Below are 27,272 nucleotides of genomic sequence, written 5' to 3'. Positions count from 1 at the left end.
CCCCTCCTTGGATTTCGGGTCAACCGCAAGATCGGGCCACACACGGGGTCTTAGACCTCATCATATACTACTTCAGAACTGAACGTAAGTTCAAGAAACACACAAGGCCACTTTCACTTGCAAAGCCACTCAGCATTGAAATCAAATAATAAACATGAAAAAATTGTGCCCAGTTGATCATGTCAAACTCCAGACAGATATATCTCGCTAAGATTTTAATCATTCCAAGCATTACCAAGTCTAGAAAGTTCTAACAATTCTAAAACAGACTATATTTTCTTTGGACGAGATGAGCTAAGTCAGCTAACCTGGTTCTTAATTCCACACAAAAAACGATGCCTTATTGCAAAAGATAACAGCTTCGACCATCTAAACTTCTATTCTACGTGAGCACCCCAAACCAAAAGGTATGACAATAATTATCCACAAAAACAATACAAGAGAAAAAAAAAATCTCACCATAAGAAAAGAAGCCACCCTACACAAATGTGATCATCGATCAACCAGGACGCTCCCCAACCATCATTACCAAACCCCAAAAATAAATCAGCAGCTTAAAGGACATTTATCATCAGTCCAATCATTTCGATCTGTCAAACCTTAGTCTCAAATCTGTCACTACCCAACCAGCTGATCAGCCGCAAATGTCCTATGTCCTATGTCAATGTTAATTTGGAGTTATCCAAAACTGTTATGTAGGAAATCACCTGCGTGTAGATGCACGGGGAGGGGTACGCCTCGGGGTCTCGCGACACTGCGTGGAGCGAGACGGCGACGAAGTCCACCGCGTAGCCCTTGTTCCTCTCTGTGTCGCTAACCCAGATCACCCTCCTAGCGTCAAAGCACCCCATGTCAGAAACGCCGGGCCGTAGCCACGACCATGAGTGTAGCGAAACGAGATGCTACTACCTGGTAGTGATGAAGACGGTCCCGGGCGGCTCTGGCGCGCGGCAGCCGAGGGCGAGCGCGGAAGCACGCTGCACGCGGACGATCTCCTCTCCATTGGCGACGTCGAGGCGAGGGGTGCCGTCGGCGGCGATGTCGGCGAAGGGGTGGAGGCCGAGCACCATGTCTGGCTGATTTGGAACGCGGGGGGTGGGTGGGCGAAGGCGGAGCTAGGGTTTTGGGCTTTCGGACTGGTTTGGGCTTTTGCTTTTCTGTTCCTCCATGGCTTTATCAGCCTTTCCCTTTTCTAAAAAAAGGAGAAAATTGCCAAAAATCATCACAATTGTGGCTAGGCTAAAAAAGCCCACCATTTTTCAAAATTTTCGCAAAAACCATAGCTCAATCCACTATTGCTTAGTGTGCACCTTTAAAAATTACCGGTAAAAATTGTTGTTAAATAATTACCATAGGGAAATTACTATTTGGGACTGATGATTTGCGTGGAATAACTACTAGCACGCCGATGAAGGATTATTGTCGAATAATCACTGCTAAGGTCAAAATTCCATGTGTAGAAATGACAATCAAAGAAACCGACGACAAATTACCTTCGAAGTTACCATGGTGAAACTACAACTCGGAAAATGGGTCAAAGAATAGAAAAGGAAAAAAATACTACTAGAGAATTACTCATCGTAGAAGAGATTCCTTCGGGTAACTACTGGTGGGACATTACAGATGAAAAGTTATCTCGAAAAGTTACCGTCGAAGAGAGAAACGAAAAAATGGTTGAAGTGTTGTTGGAGAATTTCTCATGGTCGAGGAGGTACCTTGGGGTAAATATCAGTAGAGAGTTACGGGAAAAAGTTATCTCTAGAAGTTATCATCAGAGAGAAACGTAGAAAAATTATGTTTTCCAACAAAGAGCGAGACATGGCAGCCGCTAATTGGTAGAAAATGATACTTCTCCAGTACCCATGAGGTGGAGTGTTGTGAGTTATATATATATTCTTACATGTACGTAGTATATATGTATACGTTGGTTGCACGATATATTTTATCTTATGTGTATTTTTTGATACATGTAGTAACACGTGAAATTTACAACCTGATAGAAAGAGTGAGAGTATTGAAACTATGTAGGGGAACTACAGCTGGAAAGTTATGTCAGAGAATTACTATCTAAAGTAAAGTTTACGGTTGATAGCCGACGATAAATTACGGTCATAAAATTACGCAATCTCGAAGACTTGTCCTAGGGTAATTACCACTTAAATTTTATGTGCGGAAAGTGATGCCAAAAAATGTCCATCAAATAATTAAAGGAGTTGGGAAAAATACCACCATAGACGTAGGCTAACTACCGTCGGAAAGTTATGACCGAAAATGTGTATCGAATTGAGTTGCGTTAAAGATTACGGTCGAAAAGTTGTGCCGGAAGATTACCGTCAAGTAACTTTTTTTAAAAAAATAGCTAAAAAAATATACGGTCTGCAAATCATGGCTATAAAGGTGCGTCAAGAAATTACCGCCAAATAGTTTTTAAAAAAGGACATAAAAACGATGTTGTAGATGTAGGTAACTTTTTTATTTGAGATGTAGACCTAGTTAGCTACAGCTGGGAAATTACGGAGTTGCTGCGTCTAAAACTACAATCCAAAATCCAAGAGTTTCAAAAAAGGAAAAGAAAAAGCACATTATAGCATAGGCCACATGACGAAAATTGATTGGAAGGAAGTGAACATCTACAGTGCAAAAATATGGAGCACTCTCATGCAAACAAAAGCCTTTAGCTTTAATATATAGTTTATTATATATACGGACCGGTTTAAATAGCTGCTATCCTCTGTATGGTAGGAGCAAGTCGAACATACTGTTGCCGCGTGTTCACGATAAGAGCTGATTATAGTTCGGCATGGAGCCCCTAAATGGGGGCGCGAGCTCTAGGAGGAGCCCCCCTCCAGCGGCCGACCCGTTGCAGTGTGACGGCAGTATTCACGGGCCCAATCTAGATCTGGTCGAACTCTAGGTCTTTTTTGTTTAGTCGATCCGTCTCTGTCTTCATTTTATTTCATCTTTTGTTTGCTTGGGCATGTGTTTGCTGCTGCTCTGGCATTATCTTTCGTTCCGAGACTCGTGATTGTATCATTTGGTTGCTATATATAGCGGGATAAAATCATGTTTCGAGAGAGTAATACCATTAGATATTAGTGGAAACGTTTCACAAACTTGTATATGCGACTATGATACAAAATTGAAGTCATCAACTCAGAGATTTGTCAGACAGAATGAGGGCACGTAAAAGAAAAAAAAGAAAGCTTCATATTCTAGACCCTGCAATCCATTTGGGCAAACCTGCTGCACAAAACTGTCCGCTGTCTTGGTGTTTCTTTTCCGTCTAACAACGTTTCCACATATTCTGACAACCTATTCTTTTTGTCCAACTAGTATCTGAGATCTGCTGGTGCTGTACAGTAATTGCCTTCTTCGTATGCAAAAGGTGGGTCACAGAAAAGGTAAAACCTGTGTTATAGAGAAAGGCTTCTGATATCGCGCTGCTGATCGGAAATCCCTTTTGCTAACCGCGAGGGTAGTGGAAGCAACTCAGCTGGAGCTCCTGTGGAGGGTGTGCTTGTGAATTTCGGATTAAACCACCTTCTTAGTGTGAGGCCATTGATCCTCATCCTCCCGTGGGACTCCTCGCCTTGATATTTAATTCCTAATCTCCTCAGCAGGGAGCCAACTGCTTGACCAACTCTGTATATAACAATCCAAATAAGTATTTTCATGATTATTGGATAATTGTAAAGGCATAAAAGAGAATATGTATTTGACTCAGTGGATTAAGACTACTAAATTAGATGTTAGCAGAAGAAAAAAATTCAAGAAAATGTACTCGTCAGAGCTCATACTAACTTCCACATTATTAAATGAAAATTTCTGAATATATAGGACAAGTATTCAGAAATAAATGTAATCTTCACCTTCCAGCAAGTTTAAGTGTTTTCTCTCTTTCATCAAGATCAACTTGTTTCTTTTCTGTGGGCAACAGAATTGTAACATTCGGTAATCTTGCACCTACAAGGTATAAAATATAATTAGAACTAAAGGAATAAGATGTGAATTATACAATATTTTTCTATTTTTTCTTATATTTGCACAGGGAAATCACGCAATTATTTGGTTGTAATTCGTAGATTACTCCTAGAACCTGATGATCCACACAAGTTTATCCATAAGTTAGAATTTCATTATAATTCCCTAGAAAGATCTGATTCAACGGAAATGCTCTAATCCAGAACAACTGGAACCCAACAAGAGAACAAAGCACTGGCTTGGTGGCTTGAGCTCAATCCGTCCCTCTTTGGTCAACATTTTTTAATTGGAACCCGGCAAAAAGCTTGGAACAAGTTGGACTATGTCGGAAAAAAATCTTGTAGCTTAGCAATAATATTGTGTAAAACAGTTTCAGATTCTACATATCTGCTTTGGCCAGTTTAACAAGAAAAATATTAGAAATATAATATGTATTTATAATTCTTCAAACAGTTACACAACAACTTTATTGTAAACAAAGTAAAATATTTCACGCGTAAAAGGTTAATTTCTTATTCACCTGCAGCTAGTCGATGCTTCATTGACTTCAATGTTGCTAGAAGAGAAACCTGAAAAAATTAAAGTATAAGTATGTAAGGTATTAATTAGAATATATAGGTATATATTCTTGTTTATCATCCATCTACGTTTGGTCTGTAGTTGCATTAAGAAAAAATGTTTTTTTTTTTCTTGAAAAACTGTGCATCAAAACACACCGAAGTTACTTGGACAGAAATGAACTTTGAAGTCGATCTCCAAATCATCAGCAAAAAAGAAGAGCAAACAAGCAACAGGTTTGCATAAGTATCTCAAATGTAGAAATTCGATCATTATTCCCCTCCTAAAATCTTTTTTGCATAATGAAAACGAATGACAGGAAAGTGCCATGTAGTCCAAAGGTCATCTTTGCAGTAACTACAAGGCCCAATATCTACAAGTGAACCAAATGACCATCTCATATCTAAAACATATGATGCTATAAAATCATTAGATCTAATGTCAGCATGTGCATCGACTGGGCAGGGCAGCAGTAGGGTTCAACATGAATAACGGAGAAGATAACAAACATGGAACCGATTTAACTGAAAAAACTGTTCTATGATACAGTGAAGCACACCAGTGAGGTGAACACACATTTTATCTAACAAAAATATTAAAGGGGCAATAAGCAAAGAAAACCTCGGCTGTGTAGATCTTTGAACTTCTTGCATCAATGAAAATTTGAGTATGTTTGGTGGAAGTACTTGCAACTGCTCCTAACAAAGAAGCTTCCTGTGACAAGAAGAAATGCTGCATTAATACCTACAGAGTACTGAAATGGAACCATGGTTTAATTAAAAAATAGAATCTCTACCTCCAGTATTGAAAAAGCCCGAATATCATATTCACCAAATCCTTCCAACAGTGAATTTGTATTGGGGTGATGTGGCATATCACAACTTATTCCCATGTTATCAATGAAAGTACTTTTCAATGAACTGTCATGAGGAAACCTCAAACATCCTAGCACTTGAGATAAAACATCACTTGAGGGTAACAGACCGACTGTGATTGCGTGACGGAAGACCATAATTGCTGAGGAGGTCCTACAAAAAGACAAGCAAATATAAGCTTCTGACAAAGAAAACTACAGGACTCATTATAGATATAATGCAAGTATATGATGATTAGTATTAGAATCGAATGATAACTCAATTTCATAGTCTAGTGAGAACCGTTATGCTCCCAAGTCACCCCCCTCCACTCCTCCAGGCGACCAGGGGAGCGATCCCAGATCACCGACGCCCCTCCCTACCCCTCCTCGCTACTCCCAGAGGTGGCCGCGGCAAAGCCGCATGTTTCGGCCGTCGCAGCCCTCCATGGAGATCTCGAGTGGAGGTGGCAAGAGGTGCTGCACGGGGTGGACGACGGCGGGCCAAAGGCGGCGACGGATCGATGGCTGTGCCTTTTGCTGGGTGGGTCGACGGATCAGGGCCATGTGCCCACAGCCTCCACTCCGAAAAAAATAGTCTAACGAGAGTCCATATCAGAACACAGCTCCACCGGGTAGCACGATGCCTCACTTCTCTCCCATAGCGAGCGCGCACACACACCTAACCCAGCAGTAGAGATGCTATCTCCCTGATATTACCCGGCGTTCCTCTGCAGCATCCCTGAAGTGGAGCCGAAGCCCGATGGTGGTAGTACGAGGAAGACAATACTGATAAAGATTAGGGGTAAACTGTGTCGTTAAGGACAGTGAAAAAGGTAGGTGGTCAATTTATTCAAAATTTGAACATGACTAAAAAATAATCAAAGGTTTACCATGTACTTGTATTCACATTTCAGAAATGACATAGTCTTTTAGTAGTGGATTATTATGGTAAAGCTTGCATCTAAAGATCTGAATGTGTTGCTAAGTTGCAATTTTACGATTCATTTGTATGGGTTTGGGTTTGGACCTATTGTAGTTTGATACTTTGATACCCCAATCCACTTGTGCATGACCCCTGCATTAGTCGGCTGCCGTAGAGGATGTTAGCTCTTTGTGACCACCACTGCCGGGAAGGATAAACCACTGGAAATGAAAATGACATTGTGAAGAAGCCATCCCCAAATCTTGTGCTCATGGTGAGCACAATCTGAAAACACGAACGACTAGGTGGTTTGTCGCTGTTTCTGGTGACATCTGCCAATAGGTTTGAACGAAAAAAAGATTGTCACTATTGGGATGGGTTGGGGACCATGTGGTCCCTATTGGGGAGGTAAGCGGAGGAGATGGTCACCAGTAGGCCGGCGGATGAGGGAGCAGATGGACCAACGGTGGAGTTAGGGGAGGAAATGGTCAACGGAGGGGCAAAGGTGTCCTTTGGTTTGTCAAACAATGTAACATATAGTAATACAGAAACTTCCAAATAGTTTATCCTCCTTATATGGAATTTAGCTTAAGTGGTAACCAAACTTTTCTATCTATTAACAAGAAGCTTGGCATACATGTGTATTTGAATTTATAGAGCGTCCAGCAAGGAGTGTACCATTTATTGTCAATCTGTGGCTTCCCTTGGTTGAATCTAACAATGATGTTGCCAAGTGAAAGATCATTGGAAAACATTTGTAGACACAAACCTGCAGAAAAAAGATAATTCCTTAGGAACGATTGACACCAAAAGGAAAAGCAGTACACAAATATAAAATAACTGCTGGGGGCAGAAGACATAAGGAAAAGGAAAAACAGGTAAGTTCGGCAAAAAAAAAATCTAGCTTATCCATGCAGCACCGAGCAAGAAAACTTACCAGTAAGACAACCAACAATGGTGGGATTGAGGTCAATACCATCTCTTTTTAATTGTTCAAATAGATCAAGACCTAGTTGTGCTTCACCATTTCTGCAGGTCAACTGTTAGTATCTGAAGAATATCACGAGATTAGTTTGAAGCGTCCTGTTCTTGCTAGATCAGATTGCATTACCTTTCGCAAGCCACACATAAGACAGAATAGGTTATCTCATTTGGACGGACACCAAATTCCTTTATCTCGTTAAGGACCTCAGCAGACTTCAAAACTTGATCACCATCACCTTCAATTTTATTGTGTGGTTAATTAAAGCATGAAATCATTGTTCCTTCCACGTTGAAAGGAGAGATACAAAATAAAAATGTTAGGAGCAAAATATGTGTGTTTCAAGTATAAGATATTGCATGAAGGCCCTATACTTCTAGTATAATACTACATCAGGTCCTCTAATTTGAAAATTAACTTAGAAGGTCTGTAAAATCACTGTGAAGTGCCACTTGGATCCTTAAACATGCAAACTGAATCTTATAATACAGTGTGATTTAGCTAAAATTATGACATACGGCTTCATAAAGTTGGCATGTAACAGTTTAGGCACACCACAAAAATAAGGTAGTCTACGTGACAGTTGACCTGTTTGAGACCCTGCCAACTATGCATCCAAGTTTAGTGATATAGGTAGCAAGCTGCTATATGTATAGGGTCATGTAATGCAATTTTATCTTTAAGGAAATAATAGGTAGCAAGTGAATAAATATTTTGCATTTTCCCTCTAAGAATACACATACAAAGGGCAGTGATCAAAGCATTCATCATGGGAACTGTTGGAATTAATTTGATCGCCTTAATCTCCTCAAATAGTTGCAGCGCCTTTTTCCAGTCTTTGGCCTGATATAGCGGCAATCAAATCACGATGAGTGAAAACAAATGTGATAGTATAATGGATTAAAATCAAAACTACATGAATGCAAGCAAAATACATAGAAAAGTAATTATGTACTCACACAAGTAAAAAATGAATGGCTATCTAACTGGGGTAACCCCAGTAAGTCTTACGGTGATGATGCGGCTGTACCAATGAGAATCATCTTATAGAAAGAGCACGTGCATGCAGGAAAAATCTGCCACCTCATAATGACATCATTATATTAATTGCTGAATCTAAATTTAAAATTATTTATTTTCTAATATTTTAATCCAATTAGCGAACAGTGTTCATGGCTGTGTTCGCCTCGGCGAAGGCTTCAAAACTAGATCTCATGTTCCTATATTTTGACGGATTTTTTTCGTCACACCAGTTGTTAGATTTATATACTGTGGTTGCCAGATTAACAACGAACATAGCGAACAATTAGAACGATAATAGTGCATAGTTCCTATATGATTATATGTGTTTTTAGACATTGCAATGTAATGCAGAGATAGAGAGTGGGTATTCAAGTGTTGAACAACAACTATGAGATGATATCATCGGCCTTTCAATGTTATAATCTGGTAACTAAGTAGGGTATGATCTGGCAAGTGGTAGCAATTCAGCAAGTGGGATATAAAGGTTCAAAACATTCCAACATGTGATTTAATTTTGAAAATGTCCCAGTGACTAAAAAAAGGTGAACACGGAACCTCAAACGTGCATACGGTTTGAGAGGTAAAAGTTGTTTCTGTTTAAAATTGAGGGAATCATGGACGACATTATCATTTTCTTATATGAGAGAGGTGGTATGGGAACTTGAAAGAACTACATGATATTTGCATCATGCATGAATGTGTAAGAGAAAGAGAGAGCGCCGCATGGGAAAGCCAATATGTGGCTACGTTCCCCAGTTCGGTCCAAAATTGGGTGCTTTTCATCAAACAGTTACCACGGAACTTACATTGCAGCAAGCGCCCATGCAGGAACTGTATGCCATGATTCCAACATGAAATCCCTTTGCTCTGACATCTTTGATTATTTCGAAAGCAGCATCAGCCCTCCTAGCATGTCCAGCTACATCAACTAGAGCACTCAGAAACATCTGTAGTAGATGGCATTAAGCAGGGAGAAAAGTCAAATAAGCTAGAGGAGGAAGAACATTATGAATCCATTAATGTTTCCACTATGAAATAACACCTCATCAGGTTGAACTCCGATCTTGTTCATATCTTCATAGATCTTCAGTGCAAACCCTAAATCTCCAGTCAAGCTACAGCTTCTGAGTGCAATTGTGTAAACTTCTGGGGTACCTTTTATACTGTACTCCTGAAGCATTTTGTAAACCTCACGAGCTCGATCAGCCTAGAAAAACAAAAGATTCATGCGACTTGATTTTCAATACTGGAACCATATTTTCAGCTTTGCATTTCTGAAAAGATTTTGGTCTGTAAAATAACCACCTGGCCAGCCTGAATACATGTCTTCATGAGTGCTCCAACTGTGACATGATCAGGAAGAATTGGCTTGCCTCCTTTCGATTCTGAGGCTTCTGCTGTCATTTCTGATAAAACATCAAATGCTCGAGCAACAGCTCCAGATTCACCGCATGCACTGATCAAAGCATTGAAGACAACTCGATCTGGCTTCACCTTCTACTGCAAGTATGACCCAGTAAGTTCATAAAGCATGAAGATACTTGCAGAGGCTTTTTAAAGTGAACAATTACTCCAGGAACATTTACAGCACAAGTGAAAGTAAGCACATATGTAACACAAAAATTCATCAGACAGAACAATTCACCTTTGAACTCATGATCCCATAGGCACCAAACGCTTTTGCCACTTGTCCAGCTTTAGCACAGCCATCAATTAGTGCGCCATATGTGTTAACATTCGGTTCTATTCCAGCACTTACCATCTCATGGAAGACCTAAAATATAAGGACAGCATAAGGGATATAACATGTGGTACATTCTGTTATCAAGTTTTAAATGGAGCTCCTACGTGAGAATTTGTTATTTGGTTACCTCAAACATCGCATCAACTTTTCCACACTTTGCACAAGTTGATATCAGTGTCGTGTAAAGTTTACAATCAGGTTTTAGCCCAGCCTCCTTTAGGAGCACCATAACCTGGAGGGCTCCTGTAAAGATAAAACCATTTTGTCATACTCCATTCTCATCTTAAACTCGAGCACATCTGACGATGAAAGCTAAGATTTCAAGCTAGAGTAGTTACCTTCAAAATCTTGTGAATTAGCACAAACGGATAAAAGCATATTGAAGGTGCTCATTTTCGGATTTTCAATTAATCTGCAGAAGCGAACAGCTTCCATAACAGCCCTTTGCTTCTTACAGGCACTCAAAAAGCTGGCATGATGGATCTAAATGTAGATGTAAATGAGAAATTTGAGGAAGGCATTACAAGAGCAAAATTATAATAGGTAATTAATCACCTTCTTCATATCAAGCAATCCCTTCTGTTCCATGCTTTCCAACAAATCCACACAGTCCTTCAACCTGACAATACCAAATTCATGTATCAACTGAAAATTAAATAGATACAAAGATTGCATTTGCAATGAATATTAAATACAGTAACTTTTTATTTTTCTTTCTTTCTCCTTGTTTTGGTCCCTTTTTTCTGTTGGGTTCCATATCTAGCCTACCCCAACTTGCTTGGGAAAAAGGCTTTGATGTTGTTGTTGTTGGTTGTTGTTGTTGTTGTTGTTGTTGATGATGATGATTGCATTTGCAATGAATATTAAATACACTAACTTAAAGACTGTTCTGGCAATATAAGTTACAACCTCATGTTTTAGATTTTAAATCTGGATGTATCTGGAGTCTAGATACATCCAGATTTAGAAAAATCTAAGACATCTATTTATGGACGGAGAGAGTATAATTATCAATTAAATAATATACCTTCCATTCATTAACGAACTCTTGTATCTCCTTGTATAATCTGATGTATCCACTGTGCCGTTTAATCCAAGTGTGTTTGCTGGAATGAAGTTATCTAGATTCTCCTTGCTCAGTAGATCGGTAATACTCCAGCCAATAGTTTTTGCATCATCATGATCTTTCACTGCTTTCTGATGTTTACTTGCAGGACCTTCCCTTAAGCATGCAACTGGAACAAATTTCCCTGAATATGGAGTATGCTTAAGGAAAGGGAAGAAATCATGCAAGGGATGGTATGAAATACTAAGTAAATTATATCAGCAGAAGTACGTAGAAGAATGCATAAATTCCAAAGATAAACCTGGTGCCAACTGAGAGCCTCGTACATATGAATCTGAAAAATCAAATGCTTTTCTTGGTTTGTACAAATTTCCAATGCCGGTCTGGGGAACAAAACCGAGAGCGTATTCCTCTTTTTGCTTGAAGGATGAAAGAGATGTGAAATCAATATTTTCCTCATCATCACTCTGATGGCATTGAAGTAAATTCGCATTCTCACTGTCTGTTTGGCTGTGAGTAGGACCTTTGCCCTTTCGAGCATGTTTTTGTCGTTCTGAAAGGGACAAAAATTGGTGCGAGAGTCCACCTTGCCAGCCAATTCTGTTAGAGATATACTTGCTTCTATGTTGTCCTGGTGGACCGAACTGTGGTGCGGCAAGAACATTCATGAAGTTTTCTGTAGAATCTGTTGTTTCTTCTGATGTTGAGCAACTAACTTCTTCTGGCCCAGATACATCAACTAATTTGTGTAACATTGTCCCTGGAGTAATAACGGGAACAGCCTCTGTCGTCTTATTTACAGTATACACAGGCGAGATACCAGCCCGGCAATCCGCTTCCTGAGTAGTCCTTTCTCCAGAAACAGATAGCTCGGAAAAGCTATTTTCCTGAGTTGCACAACGTGCATGGTTACTATCATATTCCGACTGTGGTGTTGTTCCATGGGCCTTATCTACAATGCTTTTGTCCTGTGTATGTAAAACCTGCCAAATTTTGAAGATGACTACAAGTTAGAAAAAAAAACCCGGCAGATATAATAAATCACATTTCATTCGTCAAATTAAAACTATCAGTCATGTGGTAGTTTACATGTCGACGAATGAACACAATTTCGTTTTACTTGTGAGAAACGGATACCGGAAGGGATTAGGCATTCAGTAATTTTATAGACTACGCTGATTCGAGAACTGTGATGAGGATAGTCTTGCCAACTGTAAAGGTTACCAATGACTCTTCTATCCCTAAGTTCTCAATCAATACATAGTTAGTTACTCGCCTGAAATTCCCTATGCCTTGCGCCGCGCCACCTGAGCCAAACCAGCTGCAAGGCGGCGAGGAGAGCGGCCGTGGCGACCACCGAGCCACCCAGCACGTCTACCGCGGCGGCCGAAGAGCCGCTGAGAGAGCATCCTAACGGGCGGCGGGCACGGTACCCCAGCTCAAGCCTCCGGCGAAGCGGAGGCCGCAGCAGGAGCCCTCCACCGCCACCGCGGCAGTGCCGGCGGGCGGAAGGGTGGAGACAGAGGAGGCGGGGGGAGGAGGTGAGGAGGCTGAGGGCTTGGGGCATGGAGGAGGTGGAGACCTCCATGCGGGAGCAGCTAGCAGTGGGGAATGGAGGGGTTTAGGATCGAGGATGATGAGGATTGAGGAGTTTTATCCGGAGCTCCGCGTCTGTGGTGTGGAGGAGGTTGGTTTGCGCGCCAGATTTGGTCGGATTTTCTTCCGGTTTAACCATGCCGTTGGCTTAGTGACAAGTAATCCCTACTCTGTGATAGTAGTACTACCAATTTTGCCCCGTGTCCCTTTCAAGACCCATAATTTTGCATATGCCACTCAAAAACATCTAGAGCATATGCAGTAGACGAGAAAAATATTCCACTTTCTTGGTTTCTGGTGAAATGGTGTCGACTGGTATTACCATGTGTTGCTACCAAACAATACTACCAGAGGGAGAATAATATTTAAACTAAGAAAACCATTGTTTGGCACTTATATTAAACCAGAGGGAGAATATGAGTTCCCATAAATACTCCATGAACACGAGAGTATCTCAAGGTGCTGACTGCTGAGCAAGGAAATCAGACCATGTTAATGGCATTAATTAAGAAAATAAACAACAATCTGCTCCGGTCCATAATAAGTTTTAGGTTTTCGTTTAAATTTAAGTGAGTACTTTTTTTAATGTTAGCAGCTCAATTGTTAAATTCATTGATGATTACAAAAAAAAAAGGAATTGGTTCAATTTGTGAGGGAAAAACTATGTACAAATGATGTCTCTAGGCTTACAACACATACCCACGCAAGACAATGACTGGCCTTAGCCAGCCTCCGAGCAAGAATGGCTAGGAGTCGGTGCATAGTGCCTCAAGACCGCGGCACAACCGATATATGTATCTCAAAAGTCCCTCAGTCCATGATGGCATGTGTGAACATACAACCCATCCGTAGCGCATAGAAGTAATTAGCAAGTGAACGACATGAACCAACCAGATCCAAGGAAATGATCGAGAAGGTAATGTCAGTACAAGTGTACATTTGCCTCAAGAGGCCCACACTCTGAGTACGCCCCGGATAACTGGTAGGAAAACAATTAGAGGCAACATTTTATTAGGTGGCCTTCCTCTAAAAAATGTGTCGCTCTTCTTTTAGGAAAATACCAGTGGCACACCAAAATAGTACCATGCCACCGCAGATGCAGTGCGGAGGCCCTAAGTGAATTCCTTGGCGATGATTCTATCAATTTCTGCAGCGTTGTTGTCAGCAACGATGTAAAGATGCTTGAGTACTACGGCATGCAACCATTTCAGGGGGGAGGGGCGACCTCTAGAGGATGATCCCGAACCCAACGACCAACTATCCTCCTTCGTTATATGCTCTGTTCAACCATTATATTTGGACAAAACTTGTGAAGAAGGATCACAATTCCATCAGATGTGACAATTGCTCCGAGTTTTCATTGCGCTTTGATCATATCAAGTATGCCGCTCTGGATGTTCGTCTCGGTTTCGAGATAGCTAGGAGGCACTATCGTCTAGTCGGCTACAATACAATTATGGGCCAGCTCAATGTATAGATGTTGTAATGGACCATCGATTTTTCTATGTAATGAAGTTATATATTTTGACTGAATTATGAATATTATTTTTATATTTGAAATGTATGCTTTTTTACTTCATTGTAATGTATAAGTACATTGTACATCTCACAACACATGCGTGAGTTATGTCCTAAAGAAGTTAAGCACTATATTGTACATCTCACATGGTTTTCTTGCAAAAAAAAACATGTGCTATGTAATACAAAATGTTGGCAAAACATTGTACATCGCAGACGGTTATGCATTGTATAATCGTGTGTGATATGCAGCGCTTCCTTCAGCACTTTCAGGTTTATATATATCGTCGTCTATTCGACTGTACCTTGGAGGAGGGATCCTCACGAGGGGGAGAAGTAGTAGGGCCAAGGGACGGAGAGTCCTCGAGACGGTGGTACGCGATTTACCCAGCTTCGGAACACATGCACGATGACAGAGCCTACTGCTGCTTGTCTGGAATTATCTGGGCGCTTTCACGTTGTTACAATGAGTTGTGATCTGCCTCTAGGGCTCCCGGGATCCGGCTTATAAAGGCGCCAAGATCTAGGGTTTACACGGAGAGTCCTAGCCGAAATACAAGTCGCCTAACTATGAAATATTACATTGCCGTGCACGTCAAGGATCTGCCTTTCCTTATACGCCGTATTGGATCCGGCTACCCCTGATGGGCCAGGCCGGATCCGACTTCCAGGTCGATCGGTGGATCCGGCTCCTTGTTCCTGGGATGGGCTTCATCCATTTTGATCTACAGCAACTGGGCCGCCCGATGGGCCATACGCCACCATCACCGTCTATGGGCTACCCGGGCTTGCCGGATCTAGGCACTATCGATGGTACACCCTTGAAGTATACCCACAACGGTAGCCCCTAGAGTTCTCCGAGATCCACCTCTTGTTTTCGCCTTGCTCGAATCATCTTTGCTTCCGACAATCCTCTCGTAACACGTGGAAACTTGAAGAACTCCAACTTCATGATTCTTCCCTTTCCAGCTTGCATGCCAGAAAGATCATTCATCCCGCGAGACTTCATCCATCGACCTCATTTTTACAACGAGTCTTCGGGTTACTCCCCTGCATAGATAACGACTCGTCGTTTTAAATTGTTACCCGGTGTCGTTGCCTAATCGACGATACCTCGGAGGAGGGATCCTCACGAGGGGGAGAAGAAGTAGGGGCCATAGGGCGGAGTGCACACGGGACGGTGGTACGCGATTTACCCAGCTTCGGAACACCTGCACGATGACATGGCCTACTCGTCGCTTGTCCGGAATTATCTTGGGCGCTTTCGCGTTGTTACAATGAGTTGTGGTTGTGCCTCTAGGGCTCCCGGGATCCGGCTTATAAAGGCGCACGGATCTAGGGTTTACATGGAGAGTCCTAGCCGGATTACAGATTGCCTAACTACGGTACAATGTCTTGCCGTGTACGTCACGGATCCGCCTTCCATATACGTCGTACTGGATCCGGGTTCCTCATGGGCCTCCACGGATCCGGGTTCCTCCAAATGTCGGTGCGGATCCGGCTTACTGATCCTGGGCCGGACTTCATCCTTCATGATCAACAGCAACTGGGCCGCCCGATGGGCCACATGCCTCATCACCGTCTATGGGCCACCCGGGCTTGCCGGATCTAGGCACTGTCGATGGTACACCCATGAAATATACCCACAACACCCGGAACCTTGAAAGGTTCAAACGGTTCCGCCAATCTTGGCGCCATTTTCCGGTAATTTGAACGGTAACTTATCCTTAGCAATTTTTACCGCTAGGGTTTTCGACACGTGTCCATCATCCAACGGTGCGACGCTTGCGTTCCGACCATAGGATGTGGAGCACGAATCTCATCCCGCGTCTATAAATATCCCCACCACACACACCTAATCACCTCATTCTCCCCCATTTCATCTCTCGCTCGAGCACCGCCACCGAGCTCCAGCTTCCGCCGTGCCGGAGTCTGCCGGAACTTAATTGGAGCCAGCGCCGCTGCATCGTGTTCGTCCTGTTCTTAACCTCGGTGAGCCACCGCAGCGAATTCCTCGTCGCCGGCGTCTCCGACCACCGCGGAAACCATCTCCAGTAAGCCTTCAGCTCGAGCTTTTTCATCGGCGTTGGTAGGGACGACTAGTGTGTAGCAGTAGTTCCGACTAAGTTAGTTCACTTGCAATTTATAGATGTCTTCCTCTACTCCGCCTCCATCGCATACAGAACCCATCACGGCAACGCCTATCACCTCTGCCCCTCCGCCATTCAGCCCCGTCCAGCTGGATCCTACTAAGGGATCCGGCAAGAACATCGAGGGGACATCTGCCAATCCAGAAGACTTAGCCGGATCAAAGCAGATGGAAAATAAGGTGGAGGAGGTCGCCGCCAAGAAGTCGAAGGCCCGATCTCGTGAAGGCAAGGTTAAGGGGCAATGGTGGCCCTGCACCACCACAGAGGACGAGCTCCGTAGCCTCGAGGCGGAGGGCTTTCTACAATCCGGATCCCGGCGAACGGTTCCGGGTGCCCTGATCCCGGCGCCCGAAGCCGGAGAATCAATGATGACCAAGGCGTTGGTCGAGAGTGGGTTCTCGTTGCCGCCGAGCGACTTCTTCATGGAAATCCTCAAGACATAGAACCTGCAACCTCACAACATATCACCCAACAGGATCCTCGCCATCGCTAACCACGTCACCCTGTGCGAGGGTCATCTCCGGGTAACACCTGAGTTGCCCTTGTTTCAATATTTCTTCTCCATCAAGAAGGAGATGGTCCCGCAGACTTCATCGCTTGCTACCTGCGGGAGCATCACCTTCAAGATCCGCCCCGGCCGCGTCTACCCCCACACGGATCATCATGAATCCGTCAGGTACTGGTCCGGGGGATTCTTCTACGTGAAGGATGTCTCAGATCTGGCCAGCCCGAAGACGCTGCCAGATTTCAAGGAACTGCCCTCACCTCTCCGAGTCACCTCAGCTAACTAGGGCGGTAAGGTGGATCTGCAAGCTGACGGAATCAGGCTTGTCGGGGAAGGACCTGACGTTGTCATGGTTCACCAAGCGGATCCAGCCTCTTCAAATCGGGATTTCCTGATGTATGAATACAGCGGCCACGACGACACCATGCGCGCCTCCAAGGACAACCTCTCCTCCGACGCCCTGGACAAGTGGATCCAGGTAATGATCAAGATTACGCGTGACGTTCGCTCTCATGTGTGCAATCTTGACATACACACAGGTGGCGCCAGCATCGCGGTAAGTCTTCTGACTAATCATCACTTCCCTTTTTGTACCCGCGAATTTGTCTAAGGACTTTATCTTTGTATGTTCAGCTCAAAGCCCTCGAGGAGATGGATCTCGAAACTCTGACCCGGGTTCCGCACTCCGGCAACACAAACCCGGAGGCCGCGTCTGACGCGGAGGCTCCTGAGGCCCCTGCTCCCGCCAAGCGGAAGAGAGGCGCAGCCTTCGGCCAGGCCGCAAAACGCGCGCGCAAGGCTCCCAGCGCCGCGGCCACCAAGAAGGCCGAAAAAGAGAAGCAGCGCCTCAAGGAAATTGATACCAGCAGAAGCTCGCAAGCCAACATCGAGCAGTTCTTCCTTAAATCTGGGTAAGTACTTGACTTCTGGCTTACTTTATTTTTGCAACTTAACTCAAAATCTGCTAAGTGTTATGCTCTTCTTGTCGTGCAGTAAAAGTACCGGAAGCAAGCCCCCCAAGAAGAAGTCCAAGCCCTCGCCTGCCTCAATGCATGTCACCCCGGAAGTGGAGGTTCCGCCTAAAGCCTCCTCCTCTGCAGCTCAGGGTCCAAAGGATGTCATCCATATTGATGATATTCCGGAGGAGCCAACAGCAGATTCCGGCAAAGGCGCCTCCTCGTCCAAACCTCCACCTGAAGAAACTGAATCCGCTTTGGCTGAAGCTACGGCTACTGATGCCAAAAAGAAATTGCTGCTAAGTGGTGCTACTGGTACGCCCAAAACGCATCCGCATGAATGAAGTGTGGGGAAACTCGGAGACGGAGCAGCAAGACCTAACAAAGCTCGAAGACAATCTTCGGGTCTTCTTTGCCAAGCACAAAACCGTGCGCCATGTAACACTACCCCCCAAGCGTTGGTTTAGATATTTCCGGTGAAATTTGTAAGCCGATGCTTTAACTGTGGAATCTTGAATTGTTCTTGGCGGAAACTTGAAATTTCCTAGCACAAGAAGAGGTTTTAACTTCGCGTCCAGCCCCCCAGATTTTAAATATCTGGCTAACCCTATTTGCTTCACAGAACACCCGTCAACTGCACGAAGATCTGCGGACGCTGGTGCTGGAGTAGAAGGTGGAGATCGAGAGGCTAAACAAGAAGGAGGCGGAGGACCAGCAGGCAATCGCAGTCCTTGAAACTCGTTTGAAAAACAACAAGGGTATGTGCTCTGCCTTGCTTGAAGTTCCTCAACGCACTCTTCGTTATTTGAATATGTCTTTTTTATTTTGGTCTTGCTTTCACAGAACAACTTTCCAAACGCCCCTCCATCGACTCCACCTTCGCCAAACTTGAAGTGCTAAAAACCGAGCATGCATCCCTCGAGAATTTCCTCAAGGAATCAGCCGAAAGGGATACTAAGGCCAAGAAGGAACTGGAGGAGAAGCATGCAAAGGCTATGTCGGAGCTGGCCGAAAAGCTTAAGACGAGCAACCAAAGAGTTAAGACTCTGGTGTCTAAGGCAAAGGCTTATGAGGCGGAGGCGTCGGACATCGACGAGTTGATCTTCCGTAAGAACTTCATGTTTCCGGCATCTCCATTGCATTCGTTTTGTCCCATATCGGAAACTGACCGTGCGATTATTTGTGTATATCAGCATGTCTCGGATTTGAATGGACAGAGGACTCCGGCCTTTCCAAGACTGAAGCTTATGAAGAAGCCCGGAACTCCATTGATGATCTCTTCGAAGCTTGTCGTGGCATCACCGAGACGCTATCCCTGAAAACAGCCTGCACTTCGATCATCGAAAAGATGCTGAAGCTGATGAAGCTGGTGCCGGGTCTAATCAGGGATTGGCAAGAGTCTTCAGCTCGTGGAGCCGCCTCCATTGCCTTGGCCATGTGCAAATCGTACTTCCCCGCCATGGATTTCGCGACAATCGCACGTGAAGTCCCCAAGGGCAATAACATCAAAAAATCTCTCACGGAAACTGAAGGCTTTGACACACTCTTTGCCCAGTGAGTTAATCACTCAGCGTGGTACAAGAAGCATGCTGCTCCGCCCGGTTTCTCCGACGATGAGGAAGATGACGAGGAGGGCTCCGGGTCCAACGCGCACCGATCAGACGACGACTCTGGTGACGGTTCCGGCAAGGATGACACGTATCAAGCCTCGGAGGATAACCCAGAGTCTTCCGAGTAATTCCTGAAAAACAATGAGACGCATCATTTTGGCCCCTTCATGAGTTTGTAATAAAATTAAGTATTTGAAGTAGCTAGGACGAAACGTATGCATGTGGGCGGATGAAACTTATCTTGCGATCCATTTTAACTTATGTATGCATGTTTCATTCGTTTGGAAAGCAAGTGCTAGTTTCTAAGTTTTTCTGGCTTACTTGTTTAATCTTAAATGAGCCGGAAGACCTTTAGCCAGAAACGCTCGCCGACGGCGACGAAGCCCAAAGGCGATCCATCCATAACCGCGGTAACAGGCCCCCAGCCAAGGTGCCGGAAATCACTACAAGGAATCCACAAGTTCGCAACGAGAAAACCTATCCACTAGAAAACTTGAGCTCACGTCCTAAAGGACGATTTTGAAAATCACAACTTTTAGACACGCCTAGGCGAAAAGATCCAGCTCTGCGGTTTTAGTCGGAAAACATACATGATCCAGAAATGAACAAGTAAAGGAGGTAAAAGACTCAGAGAGTGAACCATATGCTTTATTTCATCGATCATGTATCATAATTATTACAAAGTATGTAATGCGAAAATTGCTAAGTGTGGAAAGGACGTAGCTGTGCTATATTCCAGGGACGGTATGTTTCATCGTATATGTCACCCGAATCCTCCCTCTTGCGTTTCCGGTACCAATTGGCAGGTTTATCATTTAACTCACAGAAATCAACAAGGTAATAAGATCCGTTGGGCAGCACTTTGCTGATGATGAAAGGTCCTTCCCATGGAGATTGCAACTTATGCTCTTTCTCTTGTCGAAGGCGAAGGACCAAGTCACCTTCCTTAAACGAGCGGTTCCGAACTCGATGACTATGATAGCGTCGGAGTTTCTGCTGGTAAATGGTGGAATGTTGGTCAGCTAGATTCCGAGCTTCTTCGAGCAGGTCCACAGATAGTTGTCGAGCCTCATCAGCAGTTTCTTCATTGTAGGCGGAAACTCGCGGGGAATCATGGATGATGTCGGAGGGGAGCACAGCTTCAGATCCGTATACTAGGAAGAAAGGTGTAAATCCAGTCGACCTGTTAGGGGTAGTTCGTAAACTCCACAGAACAGAATCTAACTCCTCAGCCCAAGCTTCGGCTGCTTGTCGCAGCGGTTCTTCAAGGCTTGTTTGACTCCGGCTAGTATGAGGCCATTGGCTCGCTCGACCTACCCATCGGATTTTGGATGGGCCACAGATGCAAGGTCAAGCCGAATCCCTACGTCATTGAGATAATCCTCTAGTTCTCCCTGTGCTAAGTTCGTGCCATTGTCTATGATTATGCTGTGTGGGATACCGTATCTCACTACGAGGCTGCATACAAATTTTAGTGCCGTAGCACCATCGGCTTTTCTCACTGGCTTTACCTCGATCCACTTACTGACCTTGTCAATAGCGACCAAGAGGTACTAAAAAACGCCAGGAGATGATTTCTTTAATTTTTCGACCATGTCGAGCCCCCAGACCGCAAACTACCAAGTGATAGGGATGGTCTTCAGCTCCTGAGCTGGAGCGTTTGGTTGAGTAGCATAGTACTAACAACCTCGACAGGTTTTCACTATTTTCTCAGCATCTTCTTTAGCTGTTAGCCAGTAAAAACCTTGCCGGAAAGCTTTTGCAACGAGGGACCTGGGAGCAGCGTGATGCCCGCAATCACCTTGGTGGATCTCTCTGAGGATTTCAATGCCATCTTGATTTGAGACGCATTTTATAAATACCCGTTTGCACTTTGTTTATAGAGCTGTCCATCAACTATTGTGTAGGATCTTGCTCGTCTGATGACCTGTCGTGCGAGGACTTCGTCCTCCGGCAACTTCTGGTCAATGAGGTAGTCCAGGAAAGGTTGGGTCCAAGCCGGAGTGATTGCCATCACCTCCTTAGCCGGAGACACCACCACATCTGGGTTTTCCGGGTTAGCGCCCTTTACCGAGGGTGTCCGTAGATGCTCAAAGAAAATTCCAGGCGGAATGGGTTTCCTGCCGGATCCGATCTTGGACAGCATATCTGCCGCTGTGTTATCATCTCTCCTGGTGTACTTGACTTCATATCCGAGGAAGCACTTGGCGATCACGTCAACTTCGTCTCTGTAAGCCGCCATAACGGAGTTTCTGGCGTTCCAGGTTCCGGCTACTTGTTGTGCCACCAGGTCGGAATCTCCGCAGCATATGATGTGCTTGATCCCAAGTTCCTTAGCGATGCACAAACTGTGTAGTAGAGCCTCGTATTCCGCCATATTATTTGTAGCTTCGAAGTGAATCTGCATAACATACTGTAGTTCTTCTCCGGTTGGTGACTTCAGGGTAACTCCAGCCCCTGAGCCTTGATGCTGCTTGGATCCGTCAAATTGCATAACCCAAGCTTCAGGTTCCGGCATAGGTGTGCCCTCTGGCGCTTTAGTCCAATCAACGAAGAAATCGGCCAATACTTGGGACTTTATCGAGGATCTGGCTTTGTAGTTGATGTCGAAGGCAAAAAGTTCGATGCCCCACTTTGCTACGCGCCATGTTGCGTCGGAGTTGTTGATGATGGTTGACAATGGAGCTTCGCTCACAAGTGTCATAGGATGCTCCTGGAAGTAGTGTCTCAGCTTCCGGCTACCTAGGAACACTCCGTAGGCTAGCTTCTGAAAGTGAGGGTATCTTTGCTTGGATTCTTTCAGCACCTCGTTAATGTAATAGACTGACCTTTGGACTCCGTACTCATGACCTTCTTCCTTTCGCTCCACCACGATAACGATACTGATGACCTTGTTAGAGGCTGCCAGGTAGAGAAGCATAGGCTCTGACTCATCCGGAGCTGCCAAGATAGGTGGGGAAGAGAGTATGTCCTTCAACCCCTGAAGTGCTGCATCTGCTGCGTCGTCCCAGATAAATTTGTCAGTTTTCTTCAGCAGTTTGTACAGAGGTAGTGCCTTTTCGCCAAGATGGCTAACAAACCTATTGATTGCAACAACGCAACCAGTTAGTCGTTGCACATCTTTGAGACAAGTTGGCCACTTGATGCACAGAATAGCCTTGATTTTTTCCGGGTTTACTTCAATGCCTCTATGAGATACAATGAAGCTAAGGAGTTTTCCGGCTGGTACGCCAAAGACGCACTTCAGCGGATTCAACATCATCTTGTACCGTCGGAGATTTTCAAAGGTTTTCGTGAGATCGCTGATCAAGTCGGAACCTTTCCGGGTCATGACCGCGATGTCGTCGACGTAAGCGTGCACGTTCCGGCCAATTTGGTCCTTCAAGCATCGTACATTGGTAAGTGGCACCTGCATTTTTCAAACCAAAAGGCATGGTGACATAGCAGTAAGTGTCAAAGGGTGTGATGAACGAGGTCGCCTTTTGGTCGTACTTCTTCATCCGGATCTGGTGATACCCAGAATATGCGTCAAGAAAACACAGAAGTTCCACCCCTGCCGTCGAATCAATGACTTGGTCAATGCGAGGCAAGGGGAACGGATCCTTCGGGCAATGCTTATTCAAGCCGGAGTAATCGATGCACATTCTTAGTATTTCAGAATTCTTTTTGGGTACAAGGACAGGGTTTGCGATGACAAGGTATGGACTTGTCAATGCCTACGGATTGTAGACTAGGGTTTTCGTGGAAGTAGAGGGCAAGTAGATCTCGAGGGTTCAGCCAGAAAAAGTACTCGACTGCTAGAAAACTAGGGTTATGTTGACAATGAAATCGATCCTTTCCTCACCCCTCGACTCCCCCTTATATAGGAGGCGGAGCCAAGGGTTTCGTATTGTACAAGTTACATAGGAGACTCTTTGAGTTCGACCTGTAAAGTTACAAATCTCTTTATTCCTAATACAATTCTATCTTTCCATATCCACAGCTAATTGGGCTTCCGAGCTTCGTATTCGTCGACTCATGGGCCTTCAGTAACCCTGGGTACCATCTTCGGCAGGCCCATTGGGGATGCCTATGTCAGTAGCTCCCGAGATTTTGTTTGAATCGAAGAGTCGAGTAAAATCTCCATCATTACAATTAACACATGATTTCTTCGAATCGCTAAACTTTTTTCATAAAATAATCATATATTGTACAGGGATTACGGTAATTGGGGCTGGTTCATCTGACGGATCAGGTACCAGTTAAAAGCTCGCGTGGCAATCCCACAAAAACCTACTTCAAGATCAAGTCCCTGGACATGATCTCGGTATACTGGCGTAGTTTCGACATGTGCCGCTTAAGGTCTTACCGTATGCCGAACTCCAGTCATATTTTATTGGGTACCTAACGCGTCCGTTAGGATTTTCTTTGCATCTGTTGATATGAAAAAAAGTAGCAGAGCGCATTCATGTGCGATACCATGCCGCACAGGACGGATCCCGGGGTATTACCTTCGTAAAGTTTTACGGCATTCAAAGATTTAATCGCGACTGAGGCGCTTTGAGAATATATTGTCGAGTGCCTTTTTCGGCTATTGGAATGACACATTTATTCAAGTCATATGATGACTCCTATATTTCTTATCTTGTCCTCCCGATGGGAGTATATGAAGAGTTATATCATAACTCGAAATATGCTCACATTGACTTCTTCAAATTCATCGGGTACGCGACCAGCGTTCCCGATGGGAGTAGCCCCCGAGGCTACAGCCAAGTACTTGTACTTGGTTATAGGCTCACCTTTTTTATTATCTTTGTCGCTATATTGCTAACTCTTCTAGTATTTCCATCTTCATCGGGTGCGTGACCAGCGCTCCCGATGGGAGTAGCCCCTGAGGCTACAGTCGAGTATTTATACTTGGTTGTAGGCTCATGTTTTTCTTTTTTGAATCAACTCCAGATCCAACTCCCTATAAAAGTAGCCCCCGAGCATTTGAACAAAAACTTGTATTTGATCAAAGGCTCCCGAAATTACCAACAATACTCCTCTGTCGCCGATCTTCAAAGTACTGCAGCCGAAATTTTTCTTATAATGACATCAGCGCTGGCCACGATCACTGTATTGGGAAGGTGCGAGTCATGTCCTGTCACTGACCTGTGGGTCCTTAATATTGCGTCGTTTGACACGTTACATAGGTGGGGACACACGTCCTCCGCTTTCTCTGCAGTATGCCTTGAATTCCTTGGAGGTGAAATTGCTGTCGTTGTCCGTGACAATGCTATGAGGGACGCCAAATCGAAAAACGATGCCTTTGACGAAGCTTACCGCCGATGCTGCATCTGGCGTATTTATTGGTTTTGCCTCAATCCACTTGGTAAACTTGTCGACAACCACAAGCATATATTCGTATCCTCCTGCCCAGGCCTTATGTAGTTTTCCCACCATATCAAGACCCCATTGAGCGAAAGGCCATGACAAGGGTATTGGCATCAACTCTGCTGCCGGAGAATGGGGCTTTGCCGCAAATCTTTGTCACGCATCACAAGTACACACTATGTCCTTTTGCATCTTCTATTGTTGTTAGCCAGTAAAATCCTGCTCTGAAAACCTTGGCTGCTATTGCTCGACTGCTTGCCTGGTGTCCGCATACTCCCTCGTGTACGTCCTTCAGAATAACTCTTCCTTCTTCGGGTGTAACACCTCTCTGCAATACTCCCGATATACTTCGCTTATACAGCTCTCCTTTTACCACAATAAAAGCTTTGGATCGTCGAATAACTCGCATGGCTTCTACCGGATCTTCAGGTATTTCTTTCCTTAGGATATATGCTACGTAAACCTGCATCCAAGGAGTTTGCACTACCATTACCTCATCTGATTCCTCATCATCTCCCGACGTATTTACCTCTGGTCCTGCTGGAGCCCCCGAGTCTTTTTCAACCTTCTCCTTTTTCTTTTGTTGTTTCTTCGCCTTGGTTGACCTTTCAGTTATTTCTTCCCAAAATACGCCGGGTGGTATTGCTAAACATTGCGATCTAATGTTTTCCAGAACATCGGCTTCATCATTGTTGATTCTGCTTATATGATTTACTTCACACCCGTCAAAGAGTTTCTCGAGCTCATTGTATACTTCTTTGTATGCTATCATACTGTCATTGACTGCGTCGCACTGGTTCATCACCTGTTGAGCTACCAGTTGTGAATCACCGATTTTTTTTAATCGGGTTGCTCCACAAGCCTTCGCTATCTTCATCCCATGTATGAGTGCTTCATACTCTGCCTCATTATTGGATGCGTTGGGGAACGTCATCCGCAGCACATATTTTAGCTTGTGTCCTTGAGGTGATACTAATATCACGCCTGCTCCAGCTCCTTCTAGCCTCTTGGACCCGTCGAAGTTCATAGTCCAGGTTCTCGACAAATCTGGGGGTCCCGTATTTTGCAGCTCCATCCACTCTGCGACAAAGTCTAGTAGGATCTGTGACTTTATTGCTTTTATTTTCTCATATGTGATGTCCCGAGGGGAAAGTTCTATTCCCCAAAGGGAGACACGACCCGTAGCCTCTGGGTTGTTTAATATATTTGATAAAGGCGCCTCGTTGACCACTATTATCGGATGTGCCGAGAAATAGTGTCGCAATTTTCTTGCTATTGTAAACACTCCATATGCCAACTTCTGATACTGCGGGTACCGCTGTTTTGAAGGCGATAAAACTTCACTGATGAAGTATACCGGCCTCTGGACTCCATGGAGTTTTCCTTCCTCTTCTCTTTCTACCACAAGTACCGTGCTGACCACCTGAGATGTGGCTGCGATGTATAACAGGAGAGGTTCCTTTTCCTTAGGCGCCACCAATATTGGAGGTGTCGAGATTGTACGCTTGAGGTCCTCAAAGGCTCTGTCTGCTTATTCGTTCCACTCGAACTTTTCCCCTTGCTTGATCAAGGCGTAAAATGGCAACGCCTTTTCTCTCAGCCTGGCGACGAATCTGCTTAAAGCCGCGACTCGCCCAGTTAGCTGTTGTATTTCCTTTAGCTTGGTTGGCTTCCGCATTGTTATGATGGCTTGAATTTTCTCTAGATTAGCCTCGATTCCTCTTGCTGACACCAGAAACCCGAGAAGATCTCCTACAGGGACGCCAAAAGAGCACTTCGTCGGGTTCATCTTGAGGCAGAATTTGTCGAGGTTGTCGAAGGTTTCCTTCATATCCTCGATCAAGGTGGATCCCTGCTTTGTTTTTATGACAACATCGTCGATATATACTTGAACGTTCTTGCCAATCTGTGTGGCAAGGCACTTTTGCATCATCCTCTGATATGTGGCTCCCGCGTTTTTCAACCCGAAAGGCATTATTCTATAGCAGAACACACCATAAGGTGTTATGAAAGCTGTTTTGACTTCATCTTCTTCTTTTAGTCGGATCTGGTTGTAACCTGAATATGCGTCCAGGAAGGAAAGACGTTCACAACCTGCCGTGGAGTCGATAATTTAATCGATCCTCGGGAGGGGAAAGTGATCCTTTGGACAGTGTTTATTGAGACACATGAAGTCGACGCACATGCGAAGGACAGTGTTTTTCTTCGGGACCAACACTGGGTTAGCTACCCACGTGGCTTCTGTGTGTAACTCTTTGATAAATCCTGCTTCTCTGAGTCGATTGATTTTTGACAGCATAGCTTTGCGGTTTGGTTCTGAAAAACGCCGCAAAGGTTGTTTGATTGGTCTAACCATTGGATCCAAATTAAGAGGGTGCTCGGCAAGTTCCCTTGGTACTCCTGGCATGTCAGCTGGTGACATAGGCATCCCAAATGGGCCTGCCGAAGAT

At 44.4% G+C, this 27,272-nt stretch overlaps 2 protein-coding genes across 2 annotated transcripts; both read right to left on the bottom strand.

The window, feature by feature from the left end:
* Nucleotides 1-632: 632 nt before the first annotated feature.
* LOC124706399 (chloride conductance regulatory protein ICln-like) lies at nt 633-1,071 on the bottom strand. The gene is made up of 2 exons (XM_047238065.1): nt 910-1,071; nt 633-831 (listed from the first exon to the last, which is right to left on the bottom strand). Exons 1-2 carry the CDS (start codon nt 1,068-1,070, stop codon nt 657-659), a joined length of 336 nt encoding a protein of 111 aa, XP_047094021.1. The 5' UTR covers nt 1,071; the 3' UTR covers nt 633-656.
* A 1,993-nt stretch (nt 1,072-3,064) lies between these two features.
* On the bottom strand, nt 3,065-12,818 carry LOC124650533 (pentatricopeptide repeat-containing protein MRL1, chloroplastic-like). Its single transcript, XM_047190044.1, has 19 exons — nt 12,409-12,818; nt 11,434-12,115; nt 11,094-11,316; nt 10,622-10,685; nt 10,405-10,549; nt 10,194-10,309; nt 9,968-10,096; nt 9,628-9,819; nt 9,365-9,529; nt 9,129-9,269; nt 8,043-8,142; nt 7,429-7,537; nt 7,255-7,346; nt 6,996-7,086; nt 5,336-5,567; nt 5,161-5,253; nt 4,502-4,550; nt 3,870-3,963; nt 3,065-3,642 (listed from the first exon to the last, which is right to left on the bottom strand). The coding sequence occupies exons 1-19, from the start codon at nt 12,718-12,720 to the stop codon at nt 3,414-3,416; spliced, it is 3,258 nt and encodes a 1,085-aa protein (XP_047046000.1). The 5' UTR covers nt 12,721-12,818; the 3' UTR covers nt 3,065-3,413.
* Nucleotides 12,819-27,272: the final 14,454 nt, after the last annotated feature.

The sequence above is a fragment of the Lolium rigidum genome, chromosome 4 (genome assembly GCF_022539505.1).
Source record: "Lolium rigidum isolate FL_2022 chromosome 4, APGP_CSIRO_Lrig_0.1, whole genome shotgun sequence".
Lineage (NCBI taxonomy): Eukaryota > Viridiplantae > Streptophyta > Magnoliopsida > Poales > Poaceae > Lolium > Lolium rigidum.
Note: the sequence above shows the minus strand (reverse complement) of the source record. Positions and strands in the feature narration are given on the sequence as shown.

Bases quoted from the DNA above. Each gene is read 5' to 3' on its own strand.
- LOC124706399 (XM_047238065.1), bottom strand. From the start codon at position 1,070: ATGGTGCTCGGCCTCCACCCCTTCGCCGACATCGCCGCCGACGGCACC. The intron at 832-909 runs GTAGTAGCATCT...CTTTGACGCTAG, and splicing joins ACCGTCTTCATCACTACCAG to GAGGGTGATCTGGGTTAGCG.
- LOC124650533 (XM_047190044.1), bottom strand. From the start codon at position 12,720: ATGGAGGTCTCCACCTCCTCCATGCCCCAAGCCCTCAGCCTCCTCACC. The intron at 5,568-6,995 runs GTACACTCCTTG...GTCTTTTTGTAG, and splicing joins CCACAGATTGACAATAAATG to GACCTCCTCAGCAATTATGG. The intron at 3,643-3,869 runs GTGAAGATTACA...TGTTATATACAG, and splicing joins ACACTTAAACTTGCTGGAAG to AGTTGGTCAAGCAGTTGGCT.